General features: G+C 37.4%; 1 protein-coding gene across 3 annotated transcripts; it reads right to left on the bottom strand.

Moving 5' to 3' along the window:
* Positions 1–1,768: 1,768 nt before the first annotated feature.
* On the bottom strand, positions 1,769–7,751 carry LOC108667838 (G patch domain-containing protein 11). Of its 3 annotated transcripts, none has more exons than XM_018154925.2 (7): positions 7,588–7,751; positions 6,878–7,119; positions 6,492–6,654; positions 6,102–6,192; positions 5,557–5,679; positions 4,718–4,867; positions 1,769–3,369 (listed from the first exon to the last, which is right to left on the bottom strand). In XM_018154925.2, exons 1-6 carry the CDS (start codon positions 7,677–7,679, stop codon positions 4,727–4,729), a joined length of 852 nt encoding a protein of 283 aa, XP_018010414.1. In that variant the 5' UTR covers positions 7,680–7,751; the 3' UTR covers positions 1,769–3,369; positions 4,718–4,726. The 3 variants fall into 3 exon arrangements, with proteins under 3 accessions (XP_018010414.1, XP_018010416.1, XP_018010415.1); XM_018154927.2 differs by having other exon boundaries at positions 6,492–6,648; XM_018154926.2 differs by lacking the exon at positions 1,769–3,369 and adding an exon at positions 3,976–4,104.
* Positions 7,752–14,638: the final 6,887 nt, after the last annotated feature.

Raw genomic sequence — 14,638 nt, 5'->3', positions numbered from 1 at the left:
ACTAAGCGCCGCGCTTGTGTTGCATGAGGCATGGCCCCTGTCAATCGCTAGCTCGTCAATCGGTCAAGAAGCGCATGCAGAGGCTGCAAAGCGCCTCTGCATGCGCTTTGAGGCACTTGACTCTCGTGTGTTGCCCCTAGTGTAAACGGGCCTTTATATGGTAATGGTCCAAAAGTGCATAAGGGGCTTAAATTCACAAATTTTTTGGCCGGGATGCTCTTTATATTTAGCTTCTATGTGGTGATTCAAAGATTGCACGAGTTGATCATTAATGGCGAAATATTCAGACCAGGGAGATTTTTGGGGCGAATTCTGATACGGCGCTGACATCAGCCTGATAAAGCTCTGACATCATTCTGATCGGGCTCTTACATTATTCTGTTAGTACTGACTTAATTCTGTTATGACTGATTTAATTTTCTTATGATTAATTTAATTTTTATATGGCTCTGATATAATTCTGATATGTCTAAGAGCAAGCATGGCACTCCTCTATGCTATATATAGCGTGCATTGCAAGTTGGATGTGAGATGACAACGTGCATCGAACGGCGCTCAAGTTTGTGTATTTGAATTATCGCAAAAAGCCCTTCCTTTCGAACTTTCAGCAACTTTGAATTTAGCTTCTACCGCCGGGTTGCGCATTTCCTCTGGATAAGTTTATGAAATTAAAATTATTGTTTCTACCGTATCATGTCGTCGGAATTTATATTAAAGCTTAATTCTTTTTTATTGCGAATCCCACTTCAGAATTGCCACAGAAACTCAACCAGTTGACAATGTGTTGGTACTTATTCACCTGCGATAACATGCCCGGTTTCTTTCGACCATGTACTTTGTCAATCTTATTCAAGGATGTATTAACCTGTTCTACTGTAAGGGGAATGCAAGTTTTGGATTACTTTGACGTTAGTGTTGTAGAATAAATAAATACGACGTTTCGTTCTACAGACCTTAAATCGTGGCATAAAATTGAGTCTCTAGGCTGGATGCACAGGCGCATCTAGTGAACTTTTTACATCAGATAGCACTGCTTTCGCTTCGGAAGTTTGTGATGTTGGTGCCCTTCTCTAGTGCCTGCAGCAATGTGCCAGCATTTTAATCAGAAAAAATTGACAGAACATTGATGTTTAGGAATATCTTACTTAGAATGCAGTGCCTAATGTTTTTCTTTTCCAAAGTCCCAATGACACAAAATTATGTGTTGCTGAAATTCATCACACTAATACTACACCGTTATTGATGCAAGTAAATAATCCGCCTTCATGAGAGGAGAGTGCGGTTACCTAAAGTCCTGTGGCGTTCAAATTTAGTTAAAGATATTAAATTTGAACTCTGAAAATTGGTTTAACCTCAGGAATTTGTTAGTAGCCGGAAAAGTTTTCGACATAACGATGAGACGCTGGTTTTAGGCAAGCAGTAGTTAGGCTGTCAAGGCAGCTTACTTTTGGCAATCATCCTAGTCTCAGTACTGTACGTTGATACACATGATACTACCTCAGCCACCACACATACTGATTAATACAGAGAATAGTTTTTATGAATTGAATATTAAGCCGCAACCAAGACCAGTGTTCCTTATGATTCGCCGGCATATTATGCTTATTCCATTAGAAGTTACGTATTAGTTAATGATAAAAATATAACTAGAATAATACCCTGTGTGATAATTCCTCGAATCAGACGCTGCAACTGCAGAACTCAATTTTCACCAAAAAATGCAACACGTAAACATAGGAATCGACAGGGAAATAAAATTTGGACGCTGTTGAAGTAAATTTGTGTTTATTTAACATAAACATCGCTGTTGAAGGCGATGTTGATGAAGTCCCCATCGACATCAATCCTCCGAACTGGCAGGATGAGACTAATCTTAAGTGCCATCAACAAGCTCCATGTTGTAAATGCCGATACCTCGATTTCTCCCTTTATATTTAACGGCAGTTATCGAGTTTCTCCTAAGATTTCAAAATAATATCAAATTACCGTATGAAAGCTTGTCGATGGAATGCATTGAAACAATCGGGTTCTAAATTACTGTATGACAGATTGCAATGTATAAACTAACATGAACAAAAACTGTGAAAAATAATAAACTTCGGCATAGAACCAATCAAATCAGTACACTAACGGTATGCACCTCATGTTTAAGGATAGAAAGAATAGAACTGTCTCGTGTTTATCGCGTAAAGTTACAAATTAAAAACAAAAGCAAGTTGAATAAATGAAAATTCTTCTATTAATGCAATAATTTAGTACACGTAACAATCCAGTCAGATCACATCCTATGACGCCATTCAATCGAAACGCGCGCTACAAATAGAGTCGCTGGACAATGTTGACTGAGCGACTCAACACGACAAGAATCACGAGCTTCGGAGTGTGGAGAAGCCAAAACTACTGCTTCATTGCTTAAAAAAGTTCTAACGAGAAGTTATAATCAGTCCATCCCATTAATAGTTAAATTAGTAACGCTTCTATTATGTTTAGCTTAATGATTTTGTAGCTAACGGCAGATCATCGCAACTCCCAGCTCATCAAACTTAAAGTAATCCGTTAGGCGTGCAATTTAAGTGGAAATTCAGGACCGTATAGAAGCGTGGACATGTGCAATATGCGTCTAACTAATTTTGAAGTTCGTTACGTTTGTAGTCTTTTGCCGTTGAAGTCTATTTCAACTCACATACGGGGAGTGAAAAATTAGAGTAATAAAAAATAACCTGAAATGCTTTCGGTCCTATCTCACCATACTTATTCATGCCAGATGACTTTTGCCATGGTTTTTAACATTTTATTTGAAGGCAATTCAGTAATATATTTGAAAAAATCGTTGAATGAATAAATAATTGCCATCCTGACGTTACATTTAGCATTTATTTACAAAGCGACAAAACGTAAGAATTGGAACCAGCAATTCCAGTTTGCATTTGATTTCACAGGATCAGACACCATCAATGTATGGACTTTCGCTAATTGTTTCATAGATGAGGCAAGCAAATTTCAGTCTTAAATAGGTAAAGAGCAGGATAACTTCGACGTAACTTATATATTTACTTACTCTTAGCATCACATAAGCCAGGGAGGTCAGAAAAATATCTCCATTGAGTGGTAAATATGAAGCTCTGGCAGCGATCAGTGCGTAGACTGGATACCAGCCGCCGTCACCTACTGCAGTCAAGGCATCGAAGATCATCGGGTCGACAATATATACCTCATTTAGGGAAATTTTCCGTATGTTTGTTGATGATAAGTTGTTCCGTCGTAAGTGAAAATTAGGTTTGAATGTTGTTGCTTTGGCGTACAAAATCCTTGTATGTAAATCCTTGGCGTACAGTTGCGTACAAAAAGAAAAAGCCCCGAGTGTTAATTCTGCAAAAAGAACAGAGCCTTTTATAATTTTTATCGGTATACAAAAAATCCTGATCTGAAAATTTCAATGGAAAAGTCGAGGCAATACTTGAATTCATTATTGTCGTTTGGCTTGCAATTCCAAAATTAAGTATCAAGTATGAATATTTATTTGTAACAAATCAATGCCAATAAGTAGGAATTTAGTTATATATCAATAAATAGGATTGATGTACTTCGGCATAGACATTTCTTTTATGCAAGTTTGATTGAAGAACAGAGCATGCTTTTTATTAACACTCTCATAATTTTTTTTTAACGAGTCGATCAAAATTTCTTGCTGGCGCCGGGAGATCGAAAAGCAGGTTACCAAATGACATTTTAATGGAATGCGACGTTTCGAATGTACAATATTCATTATCAAGCAAGTGATGGTTTTGCAACACTTAAAATTGAACTTTGGAAATGACAGTAGTACAAATTAAGGGTATTGTGGGTACAGTTTGAAATCTAAGCTTAAAATTACTCAGCGTTTGACGAATCTTGTAGTCTGGAGGTTGCTAGCTGGCGATTCGCTCTTGATAATGAGGGCCTCAGCTATCGCCAGTCTCGATGGGGCAGGGCACCGCATAACTATGCTGGTGCAGGCCTCAAACGTCGCTCGAGTGATGGTCTCATTGGAGCCTCCCGCAAGGAGGTTCTTACTTCTTAGGTCCTCCAGATTGTAGGCATGTGAGTCGGCGGCTTGAGGTCGTGCTAGTAAGACAAATGTAGTTTATATTTTGAAGAGGTCTGCAAACTTCTATATTACATAAAAATTTAAAAGGTGCGGGAACCCGACGCGGGAGGTTTACAAAGAGACCATCATCCGAGCGACATTGGAGGCTAGCACTAGCATATTTATGCGGTGCCCTGACTCATCGAGACTGGCGATAGCTGAGGCCTTCATTATCAAAAGCGAATCTCCAGCTATCAACCTCCAGACTACAAGATTCGTCAAACGCCGAGTAATTTTAAGCTTATATTTCAAACTGTACCACAATACCTACCCTTAATTCGTACTACAGTCATTTCCAAAGTTCAATTTCAAGTGTTGCAAAACCATCACCTGCTGATGATGGTTATATTAACAATAATGAATATTGTTAATTCGAAACGTGCGATTCCATTAAAATTTCATTTGGTAACCTGCTTTTTGGTCTCCCAGCGCCAGCAAGAAATTTTGTTTGACTCATTGAAAAAACCAAAATAAGAAGATTGTTAATGAAAAGAAGTAGAGATTGTTAATGAAAGATTGAAGAAATTGTTAATAAAATGATTGCTCTGGTCTTCAATCAAAGTTGCACACAATAAATAAGAGGTCATTTACTGAGAGTCTCTAGGAGTCGTGCTCTTCCTTGGTCGTCCCGGGACAGTTGTCCGTCATGTCAGCCTCGTCCTCGTAGGCTGTGCCGCACCACACGCAGTAGTGGTAGGAGAGTCTCAGGTAGCTTGCCACAACATCTACTCGCACCTCTACCTGCATACCATCACAGGGATTAGCAGCATAATTACGAATTTGGCTAAATGCACGTTATCTACTCGAGACTACTTCAAACCTTATTTAAATAAAAGGATACTACTACTTCCAATTTAATTTTGAAATATTGTGAAGTAACAGCTACATTTTCAACTTCTACTGATATTCCCTGAAAAAAAAGCTGTTGGTTGAAAATGCATTGCATTCTTCAGATTGATATCCAACACCAAGTCATAACAAAGAGGAAAAACCTTCAAGTAAATTGCAAGAATCAATCATTACACAGCGCCAAAATTTTACACAATTGACCAGCTTACTCTGGTGAACCTTTTTTTATCTCTTTTTCTACAAGAGTTCACTTATAAATTGGCACAATTAAGTGTTTTATGGTCTCAACAATAACCTTCAATAGTAAAAAAATATATAACTTGGTATGTACTAGCTGCAGTGAGTGACAGAGCACGCATCTTCTCATTGACAAAAACGTGAAGTCACGGACGGACAGACAGACAGACGGACATGGCGAGCACAATAGTGCATTTTTTCCATAAATGAGAAAATGCGCTAAAAACAGTAAATGCTCAGCATAATTTTTCTCAGACGGGTCTTGTCAACACAATTTTATTGCTGAGTCAAATTGTTGAAAGGTTAGGAAACTGAGTGCCAGTACTTAGGTTAGGAAACTTGACCTGCCAGTACTCAAGCACCGCGTCATCCTCTTCAGCTGCATCGTCTTCATCGTCACCTTGCCCCTCATGGGCCGGCAGCAAGTGGGGCGGCCAGAAATAACTCTCCATGGGCTCTTCAATTCCCTATAAAAAATGCCTCAATTAAATATTATTACTGAATTATATAATATCATATCAGTTGCTCTTAAAAAGAAACATTCTTAGGATATTAAAATTAATATTGAAATCCTACTTGAGACTTTTTCTTCAAAGAAAAACACCACTTTTATGCTGGTGTTACACAAATAATTCTGAAAATTTGAAATTTTAATTGAAAATGGCTTTTAATCCCAACCCCTCAAACCAGCAGCTCGTTGACTCATGGAGAAACCCTAGATCAAATATGGTGCTAGCAGTGAAGTTTCGCAAAAGATGCCTTTGATTTTTTGTACTTTGAGTCATTGTGAATAGCTGGGTTAAATAGGTATATATTCATTATAAACATTTTGAAAATATTTACCTGACTCAATGCACACCAAAATAAGTAGCTGAACTGCTACACTTACATTATCTGAGTCAAGAGTAAAGCAAACTCGTTGGCATCGTGCCAGGTCTGCTTCTAGCTGTTTGCCCATATTTTCCTGTCGCTTTCGTTCTCTGCAGAATGAATAAACATCAAATCCTTAGCTCCTGAGTCCTTAGCTTATTATAATGATCTTGATAACTAATAACTAATACCAAGAGAAAAAAAAATTACCAAATAATGTCCTGGAATTGAATGAAACTAGAAAAAATGAGAACAAAAATTTTTTAAGTTTTAGAGACAGAAAAGCTGCATTGTTATAATTACCCAAAGGTAAAATATCATCAATGGGCAGCTATGTCTGAAAGTTAATCTTTCAATAAATCTCAAAATGAACCAGGTTTCATCAATGACATTTTATTTAACAATTCACCTGAAAACATCAGGATCAAACTCCAATGCTAATTTCTTCATTTTGGCAAGATATCTTTGTTCCTTTTCTCTTTTCTTCTCCATGAGCATTTGTTTCAAACCCAGCCCACCCCTATCTCCTTTTAGCTCAACTTTGATAGGCTCCACACAACCACCTCCTGCACAATGATGAAATTTGAAAATTGTCATAAATAATTGACAACAAATTGACCATACTTAGGCTAGCCAAATCATAAATTATTTTAATTTCATAATAAAGGGCAAGTGAAGTGAATGATCATGAGCTGAATGGGCTATTTACGTACCAAACAATATCAATGTCACATCAGAAACGGCATATATTGAGCAAGAAAATTTTGTAAATATTAATAACAATCTTTCAACAACCTTTGTCACCAAGACTGGTTCCTGGCTTGTATCCCATCTTCATAAGCATGGCAAACCCCTTATTGCTTTCTCCAAGAGCAGAATTCAACCCATCTTCTAGCCTTTCTCGAGCTGATGGCTGATTCTTCTTCTTGAGCCTAGCAGCCATGATTTCCTCTTTTTTCTTTTTCTCCATTTCTAGTTTTCTCTTGGCTGCGTAGGACATGGGCATGCCTGGTCTGATGTCCTTCATTTCTTGTGTGCTGCAAATTACACAATTATTTAAATAAAAAGCTTAATTTAAAAAAAAAATATGATGAACACATAACCAAGCAATACACATCAAAAGAGCAGTTGTGGAGGGAGAGTTGACTGATTTTGTAATACTCATGAAAATACATCAAGGAAAGTACCATACTATAGGTACCGATGCTTGACTAAAAATAATAAAAAGATATTTTTATGTGTCCCAAAAAATTTGCACAAACTTAAAAATAAACACTATCAAAGTAAATTGATTAAACTCAGCTAAACCTCTGTTCAGGTATATACTGGTAAGAATTTGGCTAAGGTAAAAGATCTTAAGAATCATGATTGTAATCAAAAGTAGCATAGCTGGCACCATGAGGCTCCACCAGCATCAGCAGTAGAATCCTATCAGACAACTAAAAATGCAAACAACAACACGTTGTCATTTATAATACCATAAATATTCCACATGTCATCATTACCATTTGGCCAGGAAATTATCAGACATGTAGTCTTCTTCATCATCCTCCTCACAGCCCAACTGGCCTGCTGCACACCAAGAAGAACTGGCCATGGCACACAACAATTATTATTATTTTTTATTATTTTACATTTCTTCATGAAACAATTGCCAAACTTTATAGAAATCTGTTGAAAAAACAAAAGTTTTTGGTTAGGAAAAACTCTCAAAGGTAAAATATACAGAGGAAAAAACTCAAAGTTCTACACTGGAAAAAGTAAATTTAAACATAGATCAACCATCCATCATCAACATTGAACACTAATGATAAGCAATCAGAACTCGAGTTGTGCATACTGTGATCTTTTTATAGCCATTCATTTCTTGGTATGTCCTTAATGTGTCACTGTCAGAATATGATGTGTTTATCCTAGAATATTTCCTATGAATAAACCAAGTCAAAGTAGGCTAAACGCGGTATATTCCGACACATTAAGGACATAGCAAGAAATGAATGGCTATAAAAATATCACGGTATGTGCAACTCGAGTTCTGATTGGTTTACGTCACTCTCAAAACACCACACTACGCGCCAGCAATGATGAAACGTCACAAACTTGCCATATTTATATAAAAGCCTTTAAAATTCAAACCTACAAAATCCCTGAATTCCAATGCTGTGTGTGACTAAATTTGGCATATTGTGAGACTATATTCCGACAGCGCTTCAAACTCTTACTAATTCGTAATTCTGATGCCCTGTATTGCAATTCCGATGCCTTGTGTGAGCTGTATCAGAATACGACACAGCTCAGAACAATTAATTAAAAAATTATAATTTTTTAATTAAGCTTTTAATTAAGAGCTATTAAGCTTTTAATTAAGAAAATTTCAATATTTGGACACAGCTTGGAACGAGCTGTGTGTGTCTAATTCCAAGCTGTGTCAGAATTAGTTTTTATGTCTTTAAAACCATTGCTCAACTTAATCATCTATTAATTTATTTACCACTTGAAATCAGCAAATACAAGTATACTTAAAGGATTCCTAATAGATTCATAGACTTATTTAAAAGTCTCAAACCATAATATTCTTTAAGTTCTTTCTACACAAACAGTTTATCACTATTTGGTAGAGCAAGGTCAACTATCAACTTTGACATGTTTTTCGATGTTCTAACTGGGTGACGTGCACTGTCTCTCTTTGGATCTTTACATTTTCTTGCCAGACGGCCCAGACCTAGTGTTTTGGCAATAGTATGGCGCGCAATAGTATGACGTTGTTGCCGGGAGGCTTTTGTGGCTTGTGTAGCACAGCCTATCTGTGCTTATTTATCCTTGTTATTTGCCTTCGGCCTTGCCTTTAACTCACCTCAATGTCTTTGTCCTCTTCTGTTTCAGTCTCTGTTACAGATATTCATTAACTATAAGCTGAGCCCAATGAATGATACTCAGCTGTGTAACAGAGCGGTCTGACAGTCCTGACCACTCGTGCTTAGCCATGCTGGTTAGTGAATGTTCACCCTTGTATATATATATGTTTTGTCTGTATTTTAATTAACTTGTGTTTTGTAAATAAGGCATTGGTTCTTGATTGATTATGATTCTTTGATTCATTACATACAACTACTGCATTTTCTCATGATTCCTATTTTAAACAAATAGTCAGCTTTACTTACTTAATTGTCATTGCATTCTTTAACTGTGTTCACCTTGAAAACCCTTTTGCTTCTTTGGTTTTACTTAACTTGTTTTGATTCCATTTAATTATGACTATATCCCTTGCTTGCTTTGTTAAGGTTAACTGATAAGTCCCTTGCCGTTACTTTACTCTGCAATGCTTGATTACTAATTAATCATTTCAATCACAGCTCCTTAAATTATACATCTTTTGCCATTTTATTAATTTCACTTATTTGTTACAGCTGGCACGGTAATGTCAAGTTCACATTAACCCGCCCTGTGCTCTTCCTTTATTAGTGATTTTTGGATTTTATTTTTGCCTACCACAAACCTTAATTTGTTCATCTGATATTGTTCCTAATAAAATTTAAAACCTTAAAGCTTTCAAAACTTAAATTTAGACAAGAATTAGCGCTTCCACAAATATTTATTCATTCTCATTGTCGTGGCCCTTCCTGTCATAAGAGGGGGTAAATTGCAATTTGCGGTGCGCTGAGACTCACACGATAACAACGCCACTATTTCAACCATCACTGAATGCATGGAACTAAGACAAAGCTTCATATAAAGGAAAAAGTTGAGAAGTGTCGGAATTACCTATGATGGTGGAATATACCGCGGTTACCCTAACAAAATAATTTGTTTAAATTTTAGATTTATACAAAAATAGTTCAAACCTCTATCAGAAACAAAATAATTAATCATTCTCTTGCATTAAATATACTAATGATAGTTGATTAGTCGGACTTGGTTCCCGCTAGGCGCTAGATTATGCACTATGATCATCCTGCTAGATTATGCCCCAGGAGGCCAGAATGAACAATGAAGCTATTCAGTAGCAAGCTTGCTCTTATGATGTGTAGTTCCGCTTGGCTGAATTGCGTGTTTAGTGTGCATCATGGAAAACTCTGCTTTGCAGCGTAGTTTTAATTACTTTATCTTTATGAAGTTTAGTTCATTGCGGTCAACTTAAGAGACAAATCTTCATCTTATACTTTTTACGGTCAACTTAAGAGACAAATCTTCATCTAATACTTTTTATAAGTTTAATTTTAATTGTTGAGTGAAAGGTGCAGGCATGCAAGTTCCAAGTGATTACTTTATAGAAACTGAGCAAGTTAGCGTATGTGTTTTATGCCTTTAAAAAGTTCATTTTTTGCCTCAAATAACAATGTTGGGTCAAAAAAGTGGTCTTGGTGGATCAAAATAATATATGATGAATGAACCTTCAAAATTAGAATTTCATCCTGGTCAGAATTACCCAGTAGGGTAAACGCGGTATATTCCGACACATTAAGGACGCACCAAGAAATGAAAAACTATAAAAAAAAATAACTGTATGTGTTACTTGAGTTCTGTTTGCTTTATGTGACTCGCAAAACACCATACTACGCGCCAGCAACGATGAAACGTCACAAAATGTTGCCATATTTATTTAAAAGCCTTTAGAATGCAAACCTACCAAATCCCTATATTCCGACACTGTGTGTGGCAATATTCGGCACGTGGGGAGGCGTATTCCGTCCGCGCTTCAAATTCTACAGATACGTAATGCTGTCATCCACATGTTCGAATACTGTTCGCTGTGTGAGCTGTATTGGAATACAACACGGCTTTGAATTAGAACACTAATGAATATTGAACACTACTTAATTACGCTTTTAATCAACAACTATTGCGCAAATGTATGACGTCACCATTTCAACCATCAACAAACGCATGGAACTAAAACAAAGCTTAATATAAAGGAAAAACGAGAGAGGTGACAGAATTACCCACGATGTCGGAATATGCCGCATTTACCCTACCCACAGTGTCAGAATATGGTGCGATTACCCCATATTGCATGCACAGATGCCTGCAAGTGTGTTGACAAGAACTTCTGAAGGTTTAAATTTTTCTGCTGATGCATTGCCAAAGATCTTCAGAATTTCAGATATTCACAATTCACCCACGTCCCACTTTCTGCACACTGGCCATAGGCCACTGGGCTCAAAAGCCCTACACTGAGTAGGTACACTCAATACCCCTAATGCTGTTATTATTGCTGCCAGCCTGCCACTGTGCCGCAGCCACAGGCCACAGCACTTTCACTTTAGTCACCAGCCTTCAATAATGAATAGAAACCATCTATTATGACAAAATTAAACCATAAATGGTATTATTGCAGATTAACTACATCCAAAAAAAAGGGTGTTTTTTTTTTTAATTATATGTTTTTTGGGGTGTAGATTACGAATCTGAAATCCATTTTTGGCGGTCGGCATCGGAAAACCGATTTTTTGCAATAATACCGATCACACGTAGCGCACGACATCTTGAATGAAACTTACCCGTTGCACTGCAACAGGTAAAGAAGACGAAAATGTTACCCGTTGCAGTGTTGCACTGCAACGGGTAACATTTTCGTCTTCTTTGTCCATAAATCTGGAGATACATTGCCACATCGAGAGATCACAACCTAACGCCAACTCGCAGGTTGGGTTGGTTCGCCCAGGTTCCTTTTAGATCAAAATGCTATCTAAAAAACTTGGCTGACTTAACCCAACCTAAGAGCTTTTTGTAAAATTTCGATGAACAATCCGACCCTTTATATAAAGGTGAGTGGGTAACGTAAGTTACGTAACCCCCATGTTAGTAAATAAAGGTGAGTGGGTAACGTAAGTTACGTAACCCCCATGTTAGTAAGTCGCGAAAAAAATCGGTTTTCCGATGCCGACCGCCAAAAATGGATTTCAGATTCGTAATCTACACCCCAAAAAACATATAATTAAAAAAAAAAAACACCCTTTTTTTTGGATGTAGTTAATCTGCAATAATACCCCATAAATTCATATTAAAACTTACAAGCAACACAGCTTTGTATGTCATATTCTTGTTATATGGTCATCCAACCCTACATACATTCTGTTCCACACATAGTGGCAAACCAGTAATTTTTAGAATCAGTTCATTTTTAATTTTCTCATTTACCTAAGATTTAAGCCAATATCTTATGTATGATGATGCTGGTAGTGGTATCCATGATACTTTTCGGGTCTACTTATAGATAGGACTTGAAATTTAACTAGAAGGAGAGTCTAAAAAAACTCTCTGCTTTGCCACTATGGTTCCACATATTGCAGTCCTCCTCCTGGCAACTGGGCCAGTGGGCAGTGGTGAGTGGGCTGGGGCAGACCAGGGCCACTGGCTCAGTCCGTTGGACGCTGAGAAGCAGAACCCGCCACACGAGACGGGGCGAATAATAAGTTCACTGTACTCTGCGGATAATTGGGCAGTTCTGCAATTTCAACAGCTGAATGAGTAAAACAGTATGACTTTACAATTTATATAACTCATGGCCAAACTCATACATATAGGCCCTACTTCAACCATTTCATAACTGGAGCAATTTAAACCGCAACCTTTGATACTATAATAACTCTGAACACTATCTCCAAATAACCTGAATCAGATTCACTTCCACACAAGAAATGCGAAGTGACGAAATAAATCACTTACTCAATGTCAATCCAACACTGCAATCTAAAAAATCCCTCAACAATTTTTACCGTTTTATTGTTTTTTATTATTGGAAAGCTTATTGTGTTAATAAAACATTGACTTTAAAAAAGTAGGCTTCAACTCCTATTTCTAACAACTTAACAAGTTATATAATAATGATATTGCGGAGGGATTATAAAAGAAAATTCGATCACTTATTCAACGTAAATTACCACTCTGCTCACTGCATAAGCACTTACGAAAGAATTCGCTAATTGTGTTACGGCAGCAGTAGCCGCGCCGCACGTCGACTTTCTTGCTTCTAACAATTAACCAACAAATTGGATTTTTAAAACTGCAGTAAGTTAATACAAATAAAATTTAAAGTCTTTTCAACATTATATTGAAGTTAGATTTGCAAATAATATGTTTTTGTACACTAATTTGACGAAATAGACTCGATGGATAGCAAATATTATTCCGAATGGTGAATTACTATATATGAAACTGGAACAGAATGTCGTTACATTTTTACTTGTGACTGTAAAAATAAGAAAGAAAATTACTTTAAATAATTATTTAGTTGTGCATTGCGTAATCATATTAACCTTTTTTGCATTGTAATGTTCTCATACTCGTAATAACGAATTAAGTATAAAAATTCAAGTACGATTCAACACAGTGACATATTACATATATAAGTGACCACTACCCACGCTTGGTGAAGAAAATAAATTTTAGTAGTTGCAAAATAAACCAACTAAACTAGGTTTCATATGCGTCCTAAGGCACTTGATTAAATTGTATTGGTACGTAAAAAAAATGGTACTTCATTTAAGAGTTCGTCAGTGGTCGTCAAAACAAGGGGCATCAAAGTAGATATTAAAATGTTTTCAGATGATTTTGGTATGTCCCGTACTATTTCAAAATAATGTCACATGATTCTACGACTGCGTATACTTTTACATTTAATCAGTGATTGATTTGACGTATATCGTCTTTCCCCACTCATGCTGTTATATACAAGTATTCAGTGAGTTCTTAGCTTAAGGTACCTGTACAATGGGACAGTACTGGCCGCCAGTTCATCCGCCGCTTGAACTGTCCACGCTACTAGCCTCGTGTATAGGTGCCTGTACACAGGGACAGTACTGGCCGCCAGTTCATCCGCCGCTTGAACTGTCCACGCTACTGTCCTGCTGGTGCATAGGGGGGTTCAGCTGCTTCGGAAGCATGTGCCGAGTGCCGGCATGTGCCCGAGACGCGGCCGAGAGGGACAAAGATGTGTTGATTTTTTCGCTGGAGAGTGGAGAAGCAGACAGTAGCGCTGAAGCAGCCATGGTGAGAGCATTGTGCCGCTCTTGTGAAGCATTTTAGGTCAAGTGAATTATGGCATGTTTAAACGATAATAATGGTTCTAAGAAGAACCGAAGAAAGTGGAGTCTAGACGAAATTCAATTGTTCTTTGAGATATTCCAAAAATACGAATTAATGTAAAATGTTCGCCATGCTGGTTACCCCAACAAAACGAAGAGATAAATGAGTATTTTGAAGCTGAAAGAATACCTTATTAGTCAGGGTTTAGTTGTTCCCGACGTTGCATTTCTAGGGGCTAAAATAAAGCGTATAAAAACAACGTAGACTCGACTTGTTCAAGGTAATCCCACTATCCATTTTCAGAAACCTCACTCGACGGCTTCTAACGACGCTCTGGCGGGCGCGAACGAGAAGATATCGGCATATTATAGTCCTCGTGTATAGGCTTACTTGCCGGATAGTCACCAAGCGGTCGACATTTGCCGGATCTACGTGCCGCCTGCACTGTCCCCGTGTATAAGCACCTATAGAGTCTTCAAAACCTGCAGCGGCAGAAATATAGCGCTGTTTCAAGCATAACAAGCGACTTGA

Source organism: Hyalella azteca, unplaced genomic scaffold, assembly GCF_000764305.2.
Source record: "Hyalella azteca isolate HAZT.00-mixed unplaced genomic scaffold, Hazt_2.0.2 contig8176, whole genome shotgun sequence".
Classification (NCBI taxonomy): domain Eukaryota; kingdom Metazoa; phylum Arthropoda; class Malacostraca; order Amphipoda; family Hyalellidae; genus Hyalella; species Hyalella azteca.
The sequence above is the reverse complement of the archived record's forward strand: the minus strand, read 5'-3'. Positions and strand labels throughout refer to the sequence as shown.